The sequence below is a fragment of the Argiope bruennichi genome, chromosome 10, assembly GCF_947563725.1.
Source record: "Argiope bruennichi chromosome 10, qqArgBrue1.1, whole genome shotgun sequence".
Taxonomy (NCBI): Eukaryota; Metazoa; Arthropoda; class Arachnida; order Araneae; family Araneidae; genus Argiope; species Argiope bruennichi.
In genome coordinates this window covers 32,719,353-32,743,315 of record NC_079160.1, presented here as the reverse complement: position 1 = coordinate 32,743,315, position 23,963 = coordinate 32,719,353, and the positions used below count along the sequence as shown (strand labels likewise).

At 26.2% G+C, this 23,963-nt stretch overlaps 1 protein-coding gene across 28 annotated transcripts in view; it reads right to left on the bottom strand.

The window, feature by feature from the left end:
* The window catches only part of LOC129987967 (basement membrane-specific heparan sulfate proteoglycan core protein-like), a 273,803-nt gene that overhangs the window by 97,462 nt on the left and 152,378 nt on the right, over positions 1 to 23,963 (bottom strand). For 9 of the 28 annotated variants that reach the window (XM_056095992.1, XM_056095993.1, XM_056095995.1 and 6 more), the window contains 23 exons: positions 23,228 to 23,382; positions 21,614 to 21,751; positions 19,481 to 19,633; positions 18,300 to 18,419; positions 16,674 to 16,799; positions 14,631 to 14,747; positions 13,877 to 14,002; positions 13,280 to 13,396; positions 12,995 to 13,111; positions 11,647 to 11,772; positions 11,262 to 11,378; positions 10,869 to 10,985; positions 10,437 to 10,553; positions 9,948 to 10,064; positions 8,750 to 8,866; positions 8,408 to 8,524; positions 6,815 to 6,943; positions 6,214 to 6,333; positions 5,327 to 5,449; positions 4,280 to 4,396; positions 1,703 to 1,825; positions 600 to 710; positions 286 to 402 (listed from right to left, as the gene is read on the bottom strand). In XM_056095992.1, the coding sequence (XP_055951967.1) occupies positions 286 to 402; positions 600 to 710; positions 1,703 to 1,825; positions 4,280 to 4,396; positions 5,327 to 5,449; positions 6,214 to 6,333; positions 6,815 to 6,943; positions 8,408 to 8,524; positions 8,750 to 8,866; positions 9,948 to 10,064; positions 10,437 to 10,553; positions 10,869 to 10,985; positions 11,262 to 11,378; positions 11,647 to 11,772; positions 12,995 to 13,111; positions 13,280 to 13,396; positions 13,877 to 14,002; positions 14,631 to 14,747; positions 16,674 to 16,799; positions 18,300 to 18,419; positions 19,481 to 19,633; positions 21,614 to 21,751; positions 23,228 to 23,382 (2,837 nt within the window). The remainder of the gene's footprint in view (positions 1 to 285; positions 403 to 599; positions 711 to 1,702; positions 1,826 to 4,279; positions 4,397 to 5,326; positions 5,450 to 6,213; positions 6,334 to 6,814; positions 6,944 to 8,407; positions 8,525 to 8,749; positions 8,867 to 9,947; positions 10,065 to 10,436; positions 10,554 to 10,868; positions 10,986 to 11,261; positions 11,379 to 11,646; positions 11,773 to 12,994; positions 13,112 to 13,279; positions 13,397 to 13,876; positions 14,003 to 14,630; positions 14,748 to 16,673; positions 16,800 to 18,299; positions 18,420 to 19,480; positions 19,634 to 21,613; positions 21,752 to 23,227; positions 23,383 to 23,963) is intronic. The other 19 variants (XM_056096000.1, XM_056095996.1, XM_056095994.1 and 16 more) reach the window with 19 other exon arrangements.

Here is a 23,963-nt window from a genome sequence, read left to right as displayed (position 1 = left end):
ATTCTGCAATATACTTTTATTAAAATTTTGTACCATTTATACTAAAAATCTCTACTGCTGCCTCTTTCAAATAAACTTTTTTTTTAATTAGATAAAAAGTCTAAAAGTTACAATTTCTGAAAAATAAAATTTCCCTATAGGTTATAGTAACAAAAGAGTTATTTTACAATAAATACTATAATAAATCTGCTAGTAATATCTAAAACCTTAAAATTTCAATTAAAAAAATTAAATATTCAAAAAGTAAAAATAGCTTAGTTATTCTAGTAAAAAGCATCAACATACGGCAGTTTCTTTCATCAGATCCATCTCTACATTCTCGACGACCATTGCATTTGTTTTCTGCAGGAATACAGGTGCCATCACTACAACGGAACTTATCAGGAGAGCAACCTGGAATGCCTAAAGTCAAAATAAATTATGAATTTTTTTATTTATATCACAATAAAAAAATATATAATTTATAAACACATTTATATCATTTATATAATCAATAGGATAATATCAAGATTTACACAACAATACTTATTTTAGAAAATATATTTCAATTTGCATAAATTTAAATTCAAGAATTAGAATTAATTCAGGAAGATGCTTACCACAATCTCTTTCGTCTGAATTATCATCTGGACAGTCTACAATGCCATCACACAATTTGCTACGATCCAAACACTGTCCAAAGTCACACTGCCATTGTGATGAAGTGCAAGCTGAAAATAAAAAAATAAAAAAAATTTACTAGTTATCCATATATATAAATAATCACAAGACATTGATAAAGAAAATAAATACCTAAAATATACATTTTATGTTATGTCTGATATTTTAATTTTTTTCCATAAAGGAGAAGAAAAGTTATAACCAAAATACCCTTAAGAATTGTGAACTAATTCAATAACCAAAAAATAAAAAATTTAAACTAGTTTTAATGCACCATTAAAACATGCATTAATAATCATTTTCTAATTTTATAACTATAATATTTCTATTAAAGAACATTCAAATCACTATTTCCGAATGGAGAAAAAAAAACTGATCAAAAATATTTTTTCTAAATTGGATTTTTTTTTTTTTTTTTAAAGATTTAATAACTATACATGGCTAAAAATATGTAAAGCAAATCCTTCTGATATTCATAATTAGTCAGTATTTAAATTTTGTTTTTATTTTTTTTTCTTCATCACATGTTGCCACTTAATTTTTAAACACAGTAGCAGGGAGAAGATATTGACATACTTCCAGATTTCTACATTTTGTCGATTCAAAGCCAATCACTTCGGTTGGTGAAAAATCATCAGCAGTAATGAATTCAAGAATTTTCACATGAAGAGCAAAATTTATTCTTTTCTTCTGGTTTTAAGAACTAATAAAACTAAAATCTTTTTTAATCCATCATAATGAGAATGGTTGCATTCTCGATGATTATTAAATCTAATAAATGAATTATGAAAGTTATTGATCAAATGAGAAATAAAATTAAGAAATATTAACTTGCATGTTAAAACTGTTCTGCATACCCTGTAAAAATATTTTTCACATACATATATCTAGAAAGGCAGAACAGCAAAATTATTATAAATTAATGTGTCACAAAAGAATATAAGACAAATATATTTGTGAGGTAGATAAATAAAAACTAAATCTTATCATTTCAACCCCTCAAAAATATGATATATGAAATATCAAAATCAAAAATACTTACGGCAACCTTTCTCATCAGCGCCAGACCTATCTGGGCAATCATTACGCCCATCACATCTATAGACCAAATCAATACAACTGCCATTATCACACCGGAAGGAACCAGGAGGGCAAACAACTCCAGCTTTAAAAAAAATTTAATGATCAGAATTGCCAAATTGAAAGCTAAAAAAAATATCAAGCACAAAACTGTAATTAAATTTTTTGTTAATCACACTCTGGTGTATATTTAAAATTAATCATTAAATAAAATACAGGGTAAAAAAAATCAAACATTTACTTATTTAAATTATATCCAAACTTAATTTTTTTGTATGATTGTTTATTAACTGAGTTAAATATATAAATAGAAGATATAATATGTTAGAGATGGCCGGGGACCAACACAAAATTTTGCATTTAGTTAACATCAGACCTTGCAAACTGAATTATTTTTCTGAATTATTATTGTATGCTTTATTGAATACTTAGGAGTGGTATCTGACGTTGTTATGTTTCTATACTGGACCATTCACTTTTAAATTACATGTAACATAACTAACAACATATATTTAGCTGGCTACCTATTGGCGCAAAGAATTCAACAATTTAAAATTTAATACTATTATTTCTTTTACAGAAAAGTCATTATCACAGTCCACTGCCTAATCCATAAAAGTTACCTTCTCAAATGATGGCATTTCCACCATAATATAAATTACTTTTGTAAATAATTTATCAGATGTATTTTTTTTTTTTTTTTTTTTTTTTACAATCTTCCTTCTATTTTTTTAATTTTTTAATTTCACAATCTTACTCCTTTAACATTTTTTAATTTATGGGAACTTAATAAGTTTGAAAAATATCATTTAAAATATATTATAAAATGCAGGTTTGTAACCAACAAGTAACAGAAAAAGCAATTCTCAAAAAGGACTATTTACATGATTAACTAAATAATAAAGGAATATCTCCAAAGTTTTGAAGTAAAATGGAATTTCTATTATGTTGAGCAGTATGTTACATGCCATTTAGTCTGGATTTAAATATGTACAGAACAGTTTTCTCTCTGTCAAACAAAAGGCACAAAAAGTTTGATTCCATTTGCATATATTTTATGAATTAATGCAATGTAATTTATTTAATGATTTAAACTTATGTAAGATTAAACTTATGTAAAGCAAATTTAAAACAATGCTCTGAATCTAAGCAATTCATATAAAGTGAAATGTAATAAAATGCTGCTAATGCATAAGTATAAAAAGTCAACAGATAATTAATAAAGAATCTGTTGTTCCAAAATTAATTATAGAAATTTTAATATTTTTAAGATAAGTCTTCAACTCCATTCTCTATACCAGCAAAAGTGAATAAAACAGTTTTGCAAAAATGTTTCATTTGATTGATTTGAAAACTGATTCAACATAGTTTCAATAAAGGTATGCCAAGCAGCCAGTTTAAAAATTATTTACATAAAGTAACTTCCACAATAATTTATCCATTTAAAGTACTAAAAAGTACATATTTGTCTTTTGCTTTGTTGCTTCAACTTCATGTGAATGCTTATTTTTAATTATGAAATCATGAAAATAAAAATGCTAGCTTTCATCAATTTGTTTTTAATCAAAGGGTCTGTTTCACTTCTTATCTAAATTGTATCAAAAAATTTTTAACGTAATTTAAATGTACTTTTGGTTAACAACTCAAATAACTTTTAAGACATATGCAACAACATATGCCTCAATAAGTTTTAAGACAACATTCAAAATATCAGAAATATACTGCATGCATAAGTATTGTACATCAAGATCATAAGTAAAGTTTTCATAAATCTTTATAGAAGGAAAATGTGGGGTGGGATCAGTGAAAAAAAAGTTTAGGAAGGAAGGAAATTTAATAAGACAACTAGATAAATATGCTAATAAACTAGAACAAATGCTTATAAAAATTTAGCAAATGCTGAAGATACGATATTTTAAACATGTTCAGTTCATTATTATATAGCATTTAAAATATATTTATTTTGTTTATTATAGGAATATATAAGTAAATTACAATAATTTTACATTAAGTTGCCTATTATAAAAATTTAAAATCAAAATGTTTTTAAAGAAAGCAGTTTTTTTAATGCATTTTTCGAAACAAATTATCTTAAAACTACGCATTTAGATTTTAATGATAATTTACAAATTATCATAATTGTAAATAATATATCTTTCATATTGATTACAAACTGCAGAGCAGAGAAGTAAGACGATACCCTTTCATAATTATCAGAAAAGATTTAAATAGACATTAACTTTAATGACAATGTTTTTGATAATTCCATGCATGATATTTACATAAGAAAGAAAAGATGCTGATTATAACAATTATTTTAAAAAATTTCCTTTCAAAAATGCATAACATTATAAAAATGCTTTTGTAATACTGAATTCAAAGTTCAGTCTTTATAAGAAAAGAAGGATACAAACCAAATTTAATAGTCTATACAAACAACTATAAGTGATTCTAAAGGGTTCAGTGCTGAAGGAATGGGTGTGTGGGTTATTACACACACATGCAGAGTGAATAATGTTTACAAAGCTTCATAACTTACTGCAGTTCATTTCGTCAGATTTGTCCGGGCAATCAGGTTTTCCATCACATCTCTGATAACTCTCAATACAAGTCTTATCATTACAATGAAATTCATCAGGAGCACATTCAATTTCCTCTAAATCAAGTTTGACAGAATTCAAATAATAAGAGCAAAGAAAAACTGCAAGCAGCTTAGAAAACAGATAAAGTAAAACAAACAAATAAAATAATAAAAAATAGAAAAAGTGTATGAAAAAAAAAATCGAAAATATATATAACTTCAAATTTAAAAACAGTAAAGATAATAAATAAACAAATAAAAAGAAATAAAAAAAAATACACCTTCTTAATAAAATAAAAAAGACTGCCGAAACTGAAATATTCTTCAATAAAAATATTAGCATTCCTTGGACAAGAGCACCTTCCAAAATTTAGCATACATAATGTCACTTGAAAAATATCAGATACATCAACAACACTGGGGAAGAAATTGATAGGAAAAACAATTTTTTTCTCTAAAGAAAACTAGTAACAATCTTAAGATATTGATTAAAATGTTAGTGTTAAAACTGTATTAAATACTAATCTGAAAGATTTTATCAATATCACTCATATTTAAAATGTCACCAGAGGAAATGCAGTTTGGTAATTACCATAGAAGGAAAAAAAAATTACATGGCTATCAACTTAATAACAATGCAAAGGCTTCAGGGCGTCAAAAATGTTGTAGACTAATTTCCGATTACAATTAAATAGCATTCAGTATAAATTGTATTAAAAGTCAAAAATCATTTAAAAGAACAGCATTTCATTTCCATTTGTGGAAAAATTCATGGTATATATCTTATATGTCAGAAATAAGATTTTACATTCATTGCATTGGTAAAAGTATCTGTACTAGAAGGAAATTTTATTTTATATAAAGAATATTTTATTAACTAAGATTTATTAAATTCACTTTTAAATATTTATTATTTACTTTAACAAAGTGTTTTACTATTTCAAAAGTTTTATAAGAATCATTTACTTACAAACAAACAAATTTATATTATAACTTTTAACTTACGACAGAAACTTTCATCCTCACTATTGGGACAATCGACAACCATATCACATCTTTGGAAAAACTTGATACACTCGCCAGTACTGCACTGAAATTCATCGCCCTTGCACACGGGAATATCAGGTTCTATAAATTGAATTTGAGAAATCAGATAATATTGATTACAAAAGAATTAGCTTCAAAATATGATGAAACTACCAAACAAAAATTGAAGCAATATTTATGAAACTACCAACGAAAAATTAAAGCAATTTTTTATGAAATTAATTTAAAAGTAAATATTTCTGGAGTCAAAACTATTAAAAGGAAGATATATTGTATTTAGAGCATGCTAATGCTGCTATATCAAAACACAAATAAACTTAACTAAATTAGCAATAAATATTCAGTGCAAATGCTAAAAAAGAATTAAATGGAATAAAAAAGAAGGAAATGATGAATCCAGCCAAAAGACTTGATAAACAGACAGGGATGCAAACTAGGGATTTTCTTTTTCTGTGACATTCTGACTTTTGTCCAAGTATCGACCCCTCGTGACCCAAAACTCCCATGAAATTGAGGTCTTTGAAGTCAAGAATTAATATCACTAAATTAAAGTTACACAATAAGCAAAATATTATTTCAAAAATCGAACCAAAACAAGACCACAGCAAAATTGAGTCAAACCACTATTAATATATACTACTATTAAATATAAACCATTATAAAACTATAAAATCCACGATCCAATAAGATATATTTACATTCAACTGGCGTGTTCAAATGGTATTCCCTTTTTTTATATTTTAACTTAATATTTATTTCTAATTTGGCTATAAAATATTACTTAATAAGGCTTATGACAAGTAAAAAACATTATTTCAGAAATTGAAAAAAAAAAAGTGTCTTACCACCACATGATAATTCATCAGACCCATCTCTACAGTCATATTTTCTGTCGCATTTAAGTGAACTTTTAATGCATTGTCCATCTGAGCATCGGAATTCATCTCTCCCACATGTTTGGGCTTCTAAAATAAAACATTACATCTATTTAATTCATAATGAATAAAGTAAAAATTGAGACTCTGCGTGTGTTGCTTAAAAGAAAAATTTCTGAAAACTCAGATATTAATTTATTTAAAAAGAACAAAATAAAATCATTATTTGTAAGATTTAATATTGTGAATCAAAACCAAAATAAAATCTTAATGGATTAGAATTCATACTTGAAAGTTATTAAAATTAAATAGAATTTTTTTTTCCTAAATAATAATGCATTACTAGAATTTCCTTATTTAACATGGCTAATAAGAAAATATAATTAATATAACTTACAAATTATTCGCTCAAATGGATCCCCATCCCCTTTTAATAATTTTGCTATGCTAATGCTCACTATAATTAAAGTTGAAATAATATATCTAAAAGTGTTATTTTCTCATTTATCAAACTGTTAAAATGAATTATTAGTATATATCATTACAATTTTATTTGCTACCAAAAACCTACCACCACATGTTAATTCATCAGTGCCATCTTGACAATCATATTTTCGGTCACATTTAAGGCTACTGTCAATGCACTGTCCATTTCCACAACGGAACTCATCTGGTCGACATGCTCTCTCTCTACTAGTTTCTAAACATGAAAACAAAATACAAACTAAAAATAAAGCAAACTAAAAGTTCTTAAAAATAAAATCCAGCAAAATAATTATAAAAAGCAAAAAATAGTGTTAAAATGTCGCTAAATAATAAACATTAAAAAAATAATATAAAAAGGACAATGAAAGTAAAAAAGCAAATCTCAAAAGAGAGCAAATCCTGAAGATAAATTTAAAACTCAGACGTTTCAAATAAAAAGTCACCAAAAAACAGAAGAGAAGTAAAATGCTACACAACTACAGCAAATACATGTCTTTTTTTAACACATTTTTTTTATGCACATGCACATTTTTTTTTAACTTGAAATACTTCTTTTTCTATATTTCATTTATTTGAAAAAATTAAGCCTGTTAAATACTGAATATCTGAATAAATTCCTAACTAACCATATAACTTAGAAATTTCATATGTAACTTTCTTTTTTTTACCTCAATTCTAATTTCTAATCATAAGCTGCATAAAAATAACATCACAAATCGTGAAATTCAGTATATCAGTATTAAATTAAATAATATGCTTTTAGTCAAAGCATTATTTCAGAAGTCATTTACAAAATAGAAAAATAAACAGAATAATTTTTAAGACACACAAAAAAAAAATTTGTACATAATATAATAGTGACATGACTCACAGTTCTACATTTTTAACTAACCCATGAAAAGAAAAATAATTTTATAAAAAGGAAAGGTTTTGCATAAAAAAAATGTATAATTTTTTACAATTTCTAAATTTTGACATATTTTCTCTAATTTATGTCGAGTTGGTCCTTTGGTAAGCTAGACTGTCAAGTGAAATTTTTTTTTAAAATAATAAATAAATGAATGAAATGGAAGAAAAGATATAAACAGCATATTTGAAAATAAAGTTTATGCTCATTATATAATATGTTTGGTACTTTACTTCCTAGAATATCAATTACCATACAAATAAAATAAAATTGCATTTATTCACTTTATAATATATGGCAAGACAGACAAAAATATACAATACCATCATTTATTCCTGTAAAGTTACAATTATACTGTGAAGATTTTTAAAAGCATCCAATTAAACATATTATAACAATTTTTTTTATGAATTTCTGTTTGAAGCATGTGAGTTCTTATGTCTATATCCTACTTACATTAGGAAAAATAAATTAAAAAACAAGACTCCAGGAACAGTACAAAATTTAACAAGATACTAGTGGAAACTAGTATCTGAAAAAAAAATTTAGAAAGGAGAAGAAAAGAGAAATTGAAATATTTTGATAAGAAAGCAAATTAAATCAAATCTCAAATTTTATAACAGATTATTTGCATTCTCTTAAAATTAGTTGTCAAATGTGCAAACACTTAGAATATCCAGTTTCAAATAATCTAACTTAACATGATGGTATGCTCAAAATAGATTTCTTATAACACTGCACATAAATTAGCCTTAATAAATTTAAACATACCACATGATAGCTCATCAGTGCCATCTTGACAATCATATTTTCTATCGCATTTAAGACTACTATCAATACACTGTCCATTACTGCATCTAAATTCATCCGCTTGACATGCTTTTGGTTCTGTGTAATGAAGGAAATAAAACTTAACAAATAAAACAATAAAAGTAATTTCAAACAAAAGAAATAATATTCAAACACAAATGTAAAAATAAATGTAGAATTAGATAATTTTTAGAAACATGCGTAATTATTAGTAAAGAATTTCAACTTTAATCATTGAAAACAATTTTGGGATTTTCTTGTTAATAAAATAATGGGAGGGGAAAATTATCTTTGTAAACCTACCACACGTTAACTCATCTGTGCCATCCTGACAGTCATACTTTCGATCACACTTAAGGCTACTATCAATACATTGTCCATTACCACATCTAAATTCATCTGGTTGGCAAGCTTTGGGTTCTGAATGATCAAGAAATGTTACATGAAAATAAGTAGAACACAAAAAAATTATAAAAATGGTAAGAGAAATAAATAAAAAAGTTAAAATAAAAATAAAAGAAAGTCTGAAATTATAAGCTGTTAGATTTGTGGTTTTCAATAAAATGTTTCAGGCTTTGAGGATTTCTAAATTAATTACTACTTAATTTTTTTACTAAAAAAATATGACCATGTTAAGAATTTGCAAGGGCCTACTACAGGACACTTCATTTGTTCTGTCTTGGCACTCATACTTTCGGTCACTTTTAAAACTATTATTACTGCCCATTACTGCACCTAAATTCATTTGGTTGATAAGCTTTGGGGCCTGAGCAACCAAAGGAAGTTTGTGTAAAAATTAATAAAAAAATAAAATTTTTAAAGCATAACATTAAGCAAAACTCAAAGAAAGCAGGAAGAAAATTTTATTGGTCTTTAATAGTCTTTTATCAGTCTTATGCAATCATAATTTGTGTCATAATATCAGAAGTAATTGAAATCTTTTTTTAAAACTTAAGAGTACAATTCTGACAATTTCAAATAATTCAGAATATTAATGCTAAGCACATATACATTTCCAAATATTTTATAACAAAAAATATAATTAAAAATCATCAATACTTCTTTATAATATCTTTTTGATATCCCAATATCTTCATTTAGTTTATTTTACTTTTTTTCAGACACTAAATTCTTGGCATTGCTGTGTGACTGTAGCACAATAATTTCTAAATCATTGAAAATATGCATCTATTTTGAAAAATATTCTAAATGACAAAGAATCATGCATTAAATGGTTAAAGTCAACAATTATACTGCTGTTAAAAGTATAAAATCTAACTTTCTATTACATTAAGAAATTTTAAATTTTATAAATTAAAAAAATCTGGGATTCCTTCTATATTTAAATTATCCTCTATTTTAAAATTTTAAGTACTTCCTTTAAAATTAAAACATTTATGAAATATTGCAATTTTTAATAAAGGATTTCATTTCTTTTAATTGGTAACGTTCATATGAACATAAATGAGGGAAGGGCTGAAAGTTATTTTTATTAACCTACCACATGATAACTCATCTGTTCCATCTTGACAGTCATACTTGCGATCACACTTAAGATTACTATCAATACATTGACCATTACTGCACCTAAATTCGTTTGGCTGACAAGCTTTGGGCTCTGGACAACCAAGAAATTATACATGAAAAATTAGTAAGCAAAACTATATTATTTAAAACTAAGCAAAACAAAGAACAAATAAAAGACTAAGCAAAACAAGCAACAATTAAAAAACTAAGCAAAACAAGGGACAAATTAAAAAAAAAAACTAAGTAAAACAAGGGACAAATTAAAAAACTCAGCAAAAAAAAGGGGGGGTAGAAGAAAAAATAAATGAAGATTTAAAAATACAACCTTCATAACATTTTTTATGAATTAATTTAAAGGCATGAATTTGGAAATTTTTCCTAAATAATTTTAATTTTTATAAAGCTTTTTTAATTTAAGAAAAAAAAATGCAGGGTAGGTTGAAAGCAATGCCCATTAACCTACCACAAGATAACTCATCTGTTCCATCCTGACAATCATATTTTCGGTCACATTTAAGACTACTATCAATACATTGTCCATTGCTGCATCTAAATTCATCTGGTTGACAAGATTTTGGTTCTACATGACAAAGGAAATTATACACGAAAATTAGTAAGCAAAACTATATTATTAAAAACTAAGCAACACAAAGAAGAAATAAATAATAAGCGAAAAAGAAAAGAAAAGAAAAATTTAAAAAGTAAAAAAGAAAAGAAAAAGAAAAATTTAAAAACACAATAGAAAGATAATCTTGATAGATTTTTTTTAAGGAATTAATATTTTTCAGGTATGAATTGGAAAAGTTTTCCTAAATGATTTCATATATTTACGCAACTATTTTCATTTAAATAAAAATAACACAGGGTAGGTTGAAAGCAATGCTCATGGACCTACCACAAGATAACTCATCTGTTCCATCTTGACAATCATACTTCCGATCACATTTAAGACTCCTATCAATACATTGTCCGTTGCTGCACCTAAATTCATCTGGTTGACAAGCTTTTGGTTCTACATGACCAAGGAAATTAAACATGAAAATTAGTAAGCAAAACTAAATTAATCAAAACCAAGCAAAATTAAAGAAAGGAATGAAAAATAATCAAAATCAAAGGACAGAAAGACGAAAATTAAGAGAAGTTTTAAAACAGATTCAATGGATATGATTTCATTAGATAATTTACATGTTAATAGAATTTTAGGACATGAATTTGATGTATATGAATTATTGCTGTTTAATTTTAAATGAAAAAAAAGAGGGAGGGTTAAGAATTTCCATGAACCTACCACAAGACAACTCATCTGTTCCATCTTGACAATCATATTTTCGGTCACACTTAAGATTACTATCAATACATTGTCCATTACTGCACCTAAACTCATTTGGCTGACAAGCTTTTGGCTCTGAACAACCAAGGAAATTACATACGAAAATTAGTAAGCAAAACTACATTATTTAAAACTATGCAAAATATATAGAAGAAAATGAGGAAAAAAAAAATTAAAGAAAAAGATTTCGAAGAAAAATTGACAGTATATGAATCAAGCACTATAAGAAAAATATTCTACAAGTTGGCTATGCTTGCATTTTTAAGGTGTTTTTTTTTTATTATTATTATTATTATTATTCTGACAGTTAGCATTAAAAATTTAATGTTTACACAAAACGTACCGCATGATAATTCATCAGTACCATCTTGGCAATCATATTTCCTGTCACATCTAAGTTTGTCATCAATACACTGCCCATTGCTACAGCGGAATTCATTTGGTTGGCATGCTCTTTCTCTACTAGTTTCTTAAATAGTAAAATAAACAAAATAAAAAAATTAAAACAAATTATTAAAAAAAATTACAAACTTAAAAAACAAACAAAAAGAATATAATTAAAGAAATCCAGTTTAAAAAGAATCAATTGTAAATAATTTAGAATCGTAAGTTCTTTCAATCTTGGTAACTGATACTAAGCAACATCGTTTTAATCATGCCACTAATTTAGAATTTTTAAACTACTATTAATTATTGTGATGGAGTTCATTCTATTGTAAATATTCTATACCTGAAAGCGTTACCATGAGTATTTCTCTGACATATCTGAATTTTATCATATTATGCTTTAAGTAAAGAGCTTCTTACGGAGGATAAAAAAAAATTGCAATTCAAAATTTTAGGTGAAGCTAAACTTTTAAAAGAAAATATAGAAACAAAAAGGATTTAAGGCAAATGCTATTAAAAGCCATTTATGATATAGAAAGGGTTCAATAATGATTATAAATAACATTCTGTAAAGCAAGATTCCTATTACCGAGTTCAAATTGAGTATGGACCAAAGAATCAAATCATTTTTTAAAAAGTTTTTGTCAATAAAACATCACATTAAGAACACTGAAAATAAATTCAATGGAATTATCTGATACTGCAAAACAGTCTGCTTCATCGTCATTAAGATTACCTGTGGAAGTTTTCCTCTGGGAACATCTGTAGGGATTGGTATAACAAAACTCATTTTTATAAGGGAAAGCACTTTTGAAGGCAGTATTCGGTTTGATCATGCAGTTAGTTGTAATACAATGTATGTCTCGACATTTGCTGTAGTCATTTCAAATACTTAGGTAATATTTCAGGATATGTCATATTCCTATGTAATATTTCTATTTTCAATAAAGGTTATATTTTATGCATTAGGCTGACATCATACTTTTATTTCTATATTTTCTTAAAAACTGATGATTGTAAAAGAAAGGTTCTTTGGTCATATTTATATTTTAGATGATTAATGCTATTCAGCAAAATAAAATTGCAGAACATGCAGTAAAACTAATCAATTTTTTTCTAAATTTGCGGCTGATTTTATCCTCTCACTGCTAAGAAAAATTATCCATAAAGATACATTTGCTCTCAAATTTTATATAACCATGCTTAGCTTTCTTTCTTAGCCCAATTAAAATATGCTGTATTTTTAGCATAAGTAATAATACATTATTTAATCCTATAAGGAAACAATCTTCTTATCAACCTACCACATGATAACTCATCTGTACCATCCTGACAATCATATTTCCTGTCGCATTTAAGGCTAATATCAATACACTGTCCATTTCCGCAACGGAACTCATTTGCCTGACATGTTTTGGGTTCTGATTAAAAAAATAATGAAAAGAAAAGAATGCAAATTTAGAAATTAAATATTTAAAATAATATTTAAAAAAATAAAATGTTATAGTATTTATTAGGAATATGACCACTAAATATTTGTGTATGAAATTACAGTTTAGTAGCAGCAAAAGAAACGCATGAAAACCTACCACATGATAATTCATCTGTACCATCTTCACAATCATATTTTCTATCACATTTAAGACTACTATCAATACATTGTCCATTACTACACCTAAACTCATTTGATTGGCAAGCTTTCGGTTCTAAGAAATTGTTGAAAAAAAAAAAAAAATCAAAATTATCAGCGAGAGTGCATAAAATAAACAATTATTACAAAATAAAAAGCTGAAAATTTTTAATATGCCAAATTATATATAAAAAAATTTTGCACTGTGCCATATTTTAAATTTTAAAAGTCATTTTATTAAAAGTCATGCAGCTTTAAAATCATAAGAAATCAAAATAAAAAATGTATATAAATATGAACATTAAATAAATTTAGCTAAAAGAGGGATCTTATATTTTGTTTCAAGTTCATTTGTTTGTTGTGTTTTGAGTTTATAAGCTCCTGAAATCATATAAATTCAAAATAAAATTAACCTTTTTTTTTTTCTAGATGCAAAATTAATTTTACAAAAACAGAAACTTTTTATGCAATATTTTTGTATTTTTAATTTGATTAGTTTGTTTTTTATTTGTCAATATTTGAATAAAAAAAAGAAGTTAACTTTATAAAAACCTACCACACGATAATTCGTCTGTACCATCCTGACAGTCATACTTCCTATCACATTTAAGACTACTGTCAATGCACTGCCCATTGCTACAACGGAACTCATTTGCCTGGCAAGTTCTTTCTCTGCCAGGTTCTGAATATTCAAAACAAAAAAACAAAAAATAATACCATAAGGAATTTGAAATAATAAAATAAATGAAATAATAAAAAAAAAAATTATGTTTAGCATAATAATTAAAAAAAATAAAAATACATGAGTTTTTGATAATGTATTAAATTCAGATATTCTGTAATATAGTTCATATATTTAAGCAAAGCATGAATTATTTTACTTTAAAACTATTCATTCAAACCACTTCAACCAAGCAGTTCTTCATAATTTGTCAATATATTCTTTATCCTTCAATAAAATATTAGCATTCTAAGCAGCAATGACCAAAAATATATAATACATCATTGTAATTAAATAGATATTAAATATTTTGTCTGAAAATGCCATATGCTTTACAGAATACCTGCAATTTTTTTTTTACATTCACATTAACCCATGCTTAAGCAAAATAAATGAATAGTTCCAAATTATTTCATCCATTAAAAAACAAATTTTATAAAAAAATTCTTCATTCATTGAGTAATATGATGTGTATTAGGACTGATAGAAAGCAAAGCTCCAATAAGATTAGAATGTTCACCTTTTTCAACCAGGATCAAAAAAGGCTGAAAAATTTTGAAACACCAAAAGAAAGTCTTTCTTCACTTACCACAAGATAATTCATCTGATCCATCTTGGCAATCATATCTGCGATCACATCTCAGCTGCTCTTTGATGCACTGTCCATCTCCGCAGCGGAATTCATCCGGTTGACATACTTTAGGTTCTATGCCAATCAAAATAATAATTCATTTATTATTTTGAATGCTATTTTCTTTCTAAATATTTTTATATCAATGCACATTTAAAAATAAACTTACCAAACGAATCTATTCATTAAAACTAGTAGACTGTGTTCTTAGGAAATCCAATTAATAATTTTTTTTAAATAAAAACACTATTTATAATGATCAATTGAGTTTTCGCAACTAAATGTTCTTAAAAAAACAAATTCAAAATCACTATACGTTTTAAAAACCAGAATTTAATGTTAATAAAATTTTGTAATTATTACATAATAGTTAATATTTTCTGAACATAATTTAACAAAATGTTTAGTTCATTATTAAATCATAGATAACAAAACATGCTGGCATATATTTTTTGAGTATATTTGTATTTCTCAGAATTAAAAGATCATTTAAAATTTTCATGCCCAATGGAATTTTGTATGGAAAGTTTCCAATTTCCATTTATGAATACTGAAATATCATACTGCATAGTATTACTATAAATAAATGGAAAATTAGAGAGCATTAAAATGAAACTATTGGCATTCAGTAAATTTTCCATATGTCGAATACCTTTAAACAATAAATGTTACCAGAGATTGGCTGCTAACCAAACTACTTGAAAAAGCTAAATATTTATGCAAAAACTAATGACTAAAGAAATTTACTATTGGTGCAAAATTTACTAATTTTTAAAATCAAGGCACAATCAATTTCTGGTAAAGAATTTATTAAATAATATAGAGCACTTCATTAACATGATATTGAAAAGCAGTTTTACTAATGGACAAGATGTCAATTTTACAAAATTATGGAATAATTGAAGTATTTTCTTCTTTGTAATATTGATTTCAGGATTAAAAATTTTTTATTGCTGTAAAAGAAAAAGTGGTAAAAGTTTATTTTAAAAAGAACTTAAATTCAACAGGAAATAAGAAGAAAAAAATTGCAATATTTCTTATTAAAGAGATAAAAACATACAACACAGATTAAGCGGTTTAATACTAAAACTACTACAGATTGACAAAGGTATAGATTTTACCAGAGACTGACTAGTCAGTCAGTCTGATAGTTTTAGTGCTAATGCCACATTATCACAAAGAGGAAAAAAAATACAAAAACTGGGGTCAAACAGACTTTACAAATAGACACTCATCAGTATAGCTTCAATATGTTTTTAAAAATTATTTTAATACTTTCCCCATCAGCAGGAACAATAGTTGCTAAGAATACCATAATTCAATGATAGGAAATAAGGAATGGTATCAACAGATAAATGAAAAATTACTTTTTAAAAACAGTATACTACAAAAATATGAAAACTTTTGAAATAAATTTAGGCACACTTTAAAAATAAATTTGGAGTAATAAAAAAAGAATTTTTTTTTTTTTTAATTAAGCAAGAACAAAGGGAAAAGTATAAATACAAAGTTGTTCAATTTTGTAAATGAGAAGAAAACCAATGTTTTCATTGAACAAAATATCGCACATCAATTGGGATAAGCAAAATCATGTCAAGCAAAACACGGGTACTACATATTAATAGTTTAGGAGTTTACAGCCATCCAACATAGTCAAAACAGACTGGCAGCAATGAGGTATGAAAAGGATCAAATTGCTCAGAAAATCTTGTGGGATCATTGGGCCACTCTTGTTCAGGGGCAATTCTTAGCTCAAAGAGTTTGAGGAGCTGCATCAGAAAGTTTACCAAGAATTTTCCAATACTGATGTTCTTGTTTAATAGTTGAAAGAAGGGGAAAAAAAGAAACTTCATTTTTTTTTTATTATTTTGTAATATCTTTTAATTTTGTAAGCAGTATATTTTGGTTAAGCAGTATATTTCTATTAAAAGAAAATTTTTTTAAAAAGTAAAACAATTTTTTTTTTTTTTTAAATTCAGCAAACTTGACATCGCAACCTACCACAAGACACCTCATCTGAACCATCTTGACAATCGTATTTCCTATCACATCTCAAACTAGATTGAATACACTGCCCATCCCCACATCTAAACTCATCAGCACGGCATGCCACAGTCCTAGGAGTTTCTACAAGAAAATAAATTTTGGAAAAGAAAAGGGGGATAAAGGAATTTTAAAAAATAAAACATAAGCAAAGAAAATAAAACAGTAAAACAAAATTTTAAGCAAGAGGCATAACATGCAAAAAACAAAATGAACACACAAAACAGACACACAAAATACACAATTCAATTAGTTGGAAAAAAAAATGGGGTGGTTAAATTTTAACTTAACACAGAGTTACAAATAATCAATATTTCGTGAAGCATAGTGATCAATATTTCGTGAAGATTTATTGAATAGTAATTGAATGGCTATTATTTAGACTAAATTCAAAAAGTTGACTTTCATTCAGCAATGCAAAATAATTACAAATGTTGCTTTGATCGTAAGCATTTTATTAAAAAGTAGAACTAGCTATAAATTAATAGAGGCAAATGATACACCAAAACTACATTTATAAGCTTACAAAATTATCATTTCTTAAGGCAGACTTCAACTACAATAGTAAAATAATTTTTTTGAAAAACATCTCAATCGAAATTTAAGATATTTAATGACCCAAGATATAATAAAGTAACTATATTAAATATTTTCAATACTTTCATAATAAAACTCTGAAATTTAGTGATTACTGAAGTTTCATTCAAAAAATTTCCTGTCCACATGTTATAATCAATTTTTCGAAAATAAATATTTTATTTTCATGAAGAATTTTTAAAGATTATGACATGTCTTGAATGGAAGTTGTAAATTTATATAAAATATTCTTATTAAAGCATATTAACATAACATATTAAATGCATATATAAAATTTCATATATGTTCAACTTATTTAATTTTTCAATTTATATTTTAAAAGAAGGGGGGGGGAGGAAAAAGATAACGATAGATAAACGAAAAATAGATAGAAAGATAACGAAAAGATAAAGATTCTTACAAAACTTTCCATAAGCTCTAAACAGATGAAAAAAATTAAATGCCAATCGAAAACATATTAAAAATTGCTTTCAATATATAATTTAAAGTACAGAATGCGTCATATCATAAGATATGTTTGCTTAAAATATATATATATGTTTGTTTTTCCTCCATCTCACTTAAAATAATAAATCATTACTAAATAATTCTACTTTTCTAAATAACTAAACTAAAGTGGAATTAATCATTCTCACAATGCAAAGAACTTTTACTAAAAGAGAACAAAAAACAATTTAATATCCAAAATCAGCTCATTTTAACACACCTCAATGAAACAAGTTTAATGAGCTATTAAAAATAAATATCCATCATTTGGATAGATCACTTAAAAGATGCATAGAGAAATTGTTCTGAATATGCATCTTAAGATATTCTCATGCTTTCATATTATATAAAATCGCATCAAAATATTTTTGGTGAATAAAGTAATTTTTCAAATAAATTTCATAAATACTTTTTAAAACAATTACTACATAATTAAAAATATAATAATATTAAAAAATTATTTTTAATACTTTTAAAAATAATTTTGAAACAAAGCCTAACCTTGACAATCACTTTCATCAAATCCATCAGCACAATCAGGCCTACCATCGCATTTCCTTCGCTCATCAACACACCTAGAGCCATCACATTGAAACTCACCAGGTGGGCAAGTAGTGATACCTTTAAGTAACAAACAATAAGCATAATGTTGAAGAAATGCTAATGCATCAAATACAAAAAAAATAAGTGCAGCATATCAAGAAATCTCAAAATTTCTATTCCCTTTTTTTTTTTAATTAAACATAAGTAAAATAAATTAAACATAAGTGTGTAGTGAAAAAACGCATTTGCAGTTAGATCAAGAAACAAATAATAGCTCTCTCTTTCCAATTAGCTTGACAACAACCAAAATGCATCAATTCCATCAACTTATTTGCATGAGATTGCAACATTACAAAATAGTAGTTACTAGATTAACAGAAAAGTGATCATTCTTACCAACATTAATGCAATCAAAAAGTTTCAATTGCTATAATATTAAAGAAAAAGCACTCAAATTATATACCCATTTAGAGTGGTATAAATAAAATTGAAACAAGACACAGTGTAAATTGTTTTTATCCTTTTAGTTCATATTTAAAACTAAATTTGTCTTACAAATTAATATGTTGATTAAGTCTTACATTTTAAACTTTTAAAGCGATCTACTACTCAATTCTAGGTATCAAAGTAGATAAATTTTATATTTTTTAATACTTCCCCAAATCTCTGCAATTTGGAGTTTTTTTTTCAGGAAACTTTTAATAAATTTAATATAAACTACTTTGAATCTTGCAAAAACAGCATATACTTTTTACTTAGATGTTAAAAAAATTAAAATTTTTTTTAAAAAATTTATAAAAAAGAAAAAAAATTAAGATTATTCTTAAGAATTAAACAAGTGAGCATTGTTTTTATAAATATCACTTAGTATAGTTCTCCCCCCACCCCCATGATTTTAATTGAAGTTAAAATTAAATCCAATTAAAGCACATATGTTTCAAATCTTTTAAAAAATTAAAAAATAAACTTCATATTTATTTTCCTCTTCTAGGAAGCTGATAAGTTTCTTTAACCGTATTCTTTGATTTAATCACTTAACATGCATTTTTTAAAGCATAGTTTGCTTTGAATAATTTCAATATGCATGCTAAGGGGTTAAAACAAAAATTGAGCGGCTTTATCCATGCAAAATAACATACCACAATTTTGCTCATCTTCTCCAAATGAACAATCTCTCACTCCATCACACACCCGAATGGTATCAATGCAAGTTCCATCTTCACAAATCATTTGGTTGTCGCTACGACAACCGCCATCAGCATTTGGTATAATATTCGAAGTTTGTGTCCCGTCTGTAAATATTAAAGATACGAACTAATGGAACTGATGAAAGCAACGAGGTGCTGAACAATCAGACTCGGCACATTCATTTGACTCCATAAGAAGGGAATATTAGAAGCAAGATGCAAGGATAAATGGATGTGACAAATGAACATGACAGACCCATAAGACCTTAGACAATACTTCACATATACAACACAACATGTAAATAGATGCAATTGGCAATGATACAAAAGGTAGATTTGCAAAGATAGCTAATTTCTTATGATGAAGATGAAGGTTGAACAACAGCAATGATAAAAATGAAAATTGAATGGGTTTTACAATGGTTTGAATCTTTAGGTAACAGTTTTCACACTCAGACAATACAGGGAATACAAGGATGGACAACAGCTCAGTTTAATACTGAGCAACTACAGGCAAAGAGATCACCAAAAAGATTCTTTCAAGCCAGAAACTAAAAATGTTAATTTATAAAAATAGGTTAATAAGTAAGACTGCTAACTATTTTTTTTTTAAATCTTTAACTTAAAATGTTAGAAAAATTAAACAATGGCATCAATTAGATAGCAGATTAATTAGTCAAAGTTATATTAATAAATACAATGTATACTGTATTATGTATTAATGTATGCTTTCTTCCCTAATTAAGTAAAATATCATTCAGTAAAGCAAAATATATTTGGTTACTTCCAAACTTTCATTCCAATGTCATTTTACTAAAAAAACACAATTATTTGAAAATTGTAATATGTTAGATTAAAATATTATGATGCATAGTTTATGTTAATAGAAGCAATTTTGTGCCTCCTCCAGTAAGTAGTAAACCTCAGACAGAGCAGCACCACATTCTCCAAACTTAATTATCAAACCAAAAAAAAAATCCAGCACATGGTTATTTGAATCAAAGCCTGATTTAACATGCAAAAGACTAAACAACTGATAGAAATACACCAAAATTCAAGCTTGCAGCCTTCAAATTAAAAATGATATTCTGCCATAAACCTATTAGATATCCAAGCTCAAAAAATGAAAAACAAGCAGAAGCAAGAAAAATCCAAGAAACAAGATGCTTGCACATGTTGTTACAATACAGAAATGTTGTCACATGTTGTTACAATACAGAAAATGAATTATTTATGATTATATAATTATCTTTGGTTTTTATTAATTTTTTTCTAATTTGTTATCAATATTTAATATATTCATCAGCAGATCCTTATCTGATGATGAATATATTTCTAATTCATTCTATATCATTTATCTACAGTGACAAAGTAGCTTAATAAGTTTAGTCAATGATTCTGAGTCTCATCGTAGCTTATAAGGATGGCATCAGTAAAACTGGACATTTTGAACACAATAAGGAAAAAAATATAACAACACATTACGATAAGAATTCTATTTTTATTATTTTCCTCCTTTTTTTTAAAATAACTTTTTGCAATGTATTATACTGAAAATAGCAATCCCCCCTCCCATCTTACAGTTTGTCCATTGACTCACTTATTAATTGTAACCAATTATATCCTTGCAATGTGTAATTTTGCAAATCTTCAGAGTTCTTGTTAATTAACAAGCTTCAGAAGACTAAACAATACAGCAACTTATAAAAGCAGTCTAACTTTACAAAGATTTGACAGAAGCGAGTCCATAAACTGATTGTGTTAAAGAATTAAGTAGCAAAGATAGGTGTCATGAAGATCAAGAGAAGTCATCATCCCAAGAGGTGAAACTGCTCTCCCATGTCACAATTCTGTTTAAATAACTTTAAGTGTGCAAGGACAGAGAGATGTTTCTGTATAATTTCTCTGCTTTGTTCCTGCCTATGTTTACAAAATATCACATGTTAACAAAATAAAACTAAATAAAATAGCCTTTTAGATTGTTTTTATCCCTCACCTATAATTTATGAAACCTTTTACAACTTAAAATTACTTTAATTTATTTAACGTTTTTGAGACACGACAGAGAATTTCAAATAAACTTACGACATCCAAGTTCATCAGAACCATCTCGACAATCTTCATGTCCATCACATCTTTTTAATATGCTTATACATTCTCCAGATGTACAACTTAACTGATCCCTTGGACATTCTTCAGATGGAGGAAGTGGCTGTGCTGGAGCTAAATTAGAAAATAAAAAATAATCATTTAAAATTAACTTTAATTATTTTATTATAAAATGAATTATATGTCTCAATAAAGCCTCTTTTATGAAATGAAAAGTTAACAATTTTCTAATTTTCAAAACAATTGTAATTTTTTTAAACAATCTATCAAATCGGAAACAATTTAATTGTTATCAGTCGTAAATATCAGTTATATTTGCTACTGATAACCTAAAATTAATATAAAAACGTTTTAAATTGATGCAAGGAATTTTCTTTGAAATAGTAAATGGTGATATTTTATAAATAAACAGATTTTGAATATGAAAATTAAGTTTTTTTTAAACAATTTTGAAAATTATTTAGAAGTCAATATAGTAAAACATATTACTATAATTATTTCATAAGAATTCTATTTTATCAAACAAGTTCTGCATCTAATGCTAACATTAACTGCTGTTACATATTCCTCTAAAATTTTACAAACAATTTTAAATACTGGTTTTACTTTCCATCACATGTTATTCTTCAAAGTTATTAAACAACAATCTTTAATAAATTGCAATTTGTTGTTTGCAATTTTTTTTTTTTTTTTTTTTTTGTAGACCACTGATTAGATAATAAAATGCTTTTACATGAAGATGGTCCTACTTTTGTAGATTACTATCAATCAAAATTCATACTAAACAAAGGTTTGGTGAAGATTTCAAGGTTGGCTTGATGTTAAAAACGTTTATCGGGAACTCCCTGATGCCATTTTAACAGTAGATAAATGTTCAAATATACCACACAAGAAATTTTGTGAAATTAAATAGTTTCAACAATAAGGTTAGAGAACAAGTAGCAATAAAATTTGGCATCGTAACCAGTAGAACCATCATAATAAATAGCTCGACAATCAATCATATCATTTTTTTTAGGTTTCTTTTTTTAATTAAATAGTGTTGATGTTTTAAAAAAATCACTGCCAATTAAACTTCCTCTTTTTGTAATATATATTTTTCTTCAAGTTGACCTCCTGTTCAAGCTAATTTTTTTTATATTAAATAACTAAAAATTTAAAGATTTTATATTAGTTTCTAACTTAGCAGAAAAAGATCTTTAAAATCCTTCCAAAAAAAATTCAAGCATATATCTGCAAATTTAGTTTAGTTATTTGGTATTCTTCATTAGCAAGGCCTCAGCCCAAAATATATAAATTCATATCAATATCTCCTTTCGCAGAGATGATAAATGAATATTGACTCTAACCAAAAATATCAACATCTAAGTCTGATGGCAATTGACTTGGGGTTGAAAAATCATACATATCAGTCACTTTTATATACATACTAATTCGTTGCATATTAAACTGTTAAAAATCGAAAATATGACCAATTAGTTTTCTTAATGAAACGTTAATTGAAAAAAGTACAGAATCCTAACTCAAACAATATTGATATACAAATATATGATATTTCACACAGGAAAAAAAGTCAACAAAAAGATATACCTCCAAATCCTCTGATTGAAAAGTTATCAGCCGATACTCTGTACCTTCCAATGTTACCCGAAAGAATAGCTTCTTTTATCACTTTTTCTATACTAGATCTGTCACTATTCCCCAAGGAGCCAACATCTAATGTGACTAGAACTGATTGAGTTGGCCTGGATACAGAAAAGTCAAATCAATTTTGCAAAGTAGTGTTTTTACAAAAATACAGCCTTATTTAGAGCATAAAAGTATTCCTTTAATAAAAATATACAATTTTATTTTGCTTAATCTACTAGTATAACAATAATGGAAAAAACTAGTATAACAATAATGGAAAAAATACGAAAATCATTACGAAACAAAACAATGAGAGTTGTGTAATTTAATGAAAAGATTTGAATTAAGTTTACACAGTAAGTACAAATAAACAAAATACAAAAATTATTAAAAATGAACACAAGATTTTTTTTTTTTTTGTATGGTTTGAAACAAAAGTAAATATCATGCATAGTTATACTTAATAGCAAGTATGATGTCTGTTCATTTGACAATTATTATTATACAGTAGAAAGTATTACTGGAAATTTCTAGATATGTCATGACCAACATTGAAATAATCTTTCTTACATATTATATATATAATCAACTAAATTTGGACTGTTTTTATTTTTTAAATTTATTAATGAGTATGCATAATTCTTTTAAGCAAACAGAGACTATTAGCACAACTACTATACAATATCTCCATGATAAT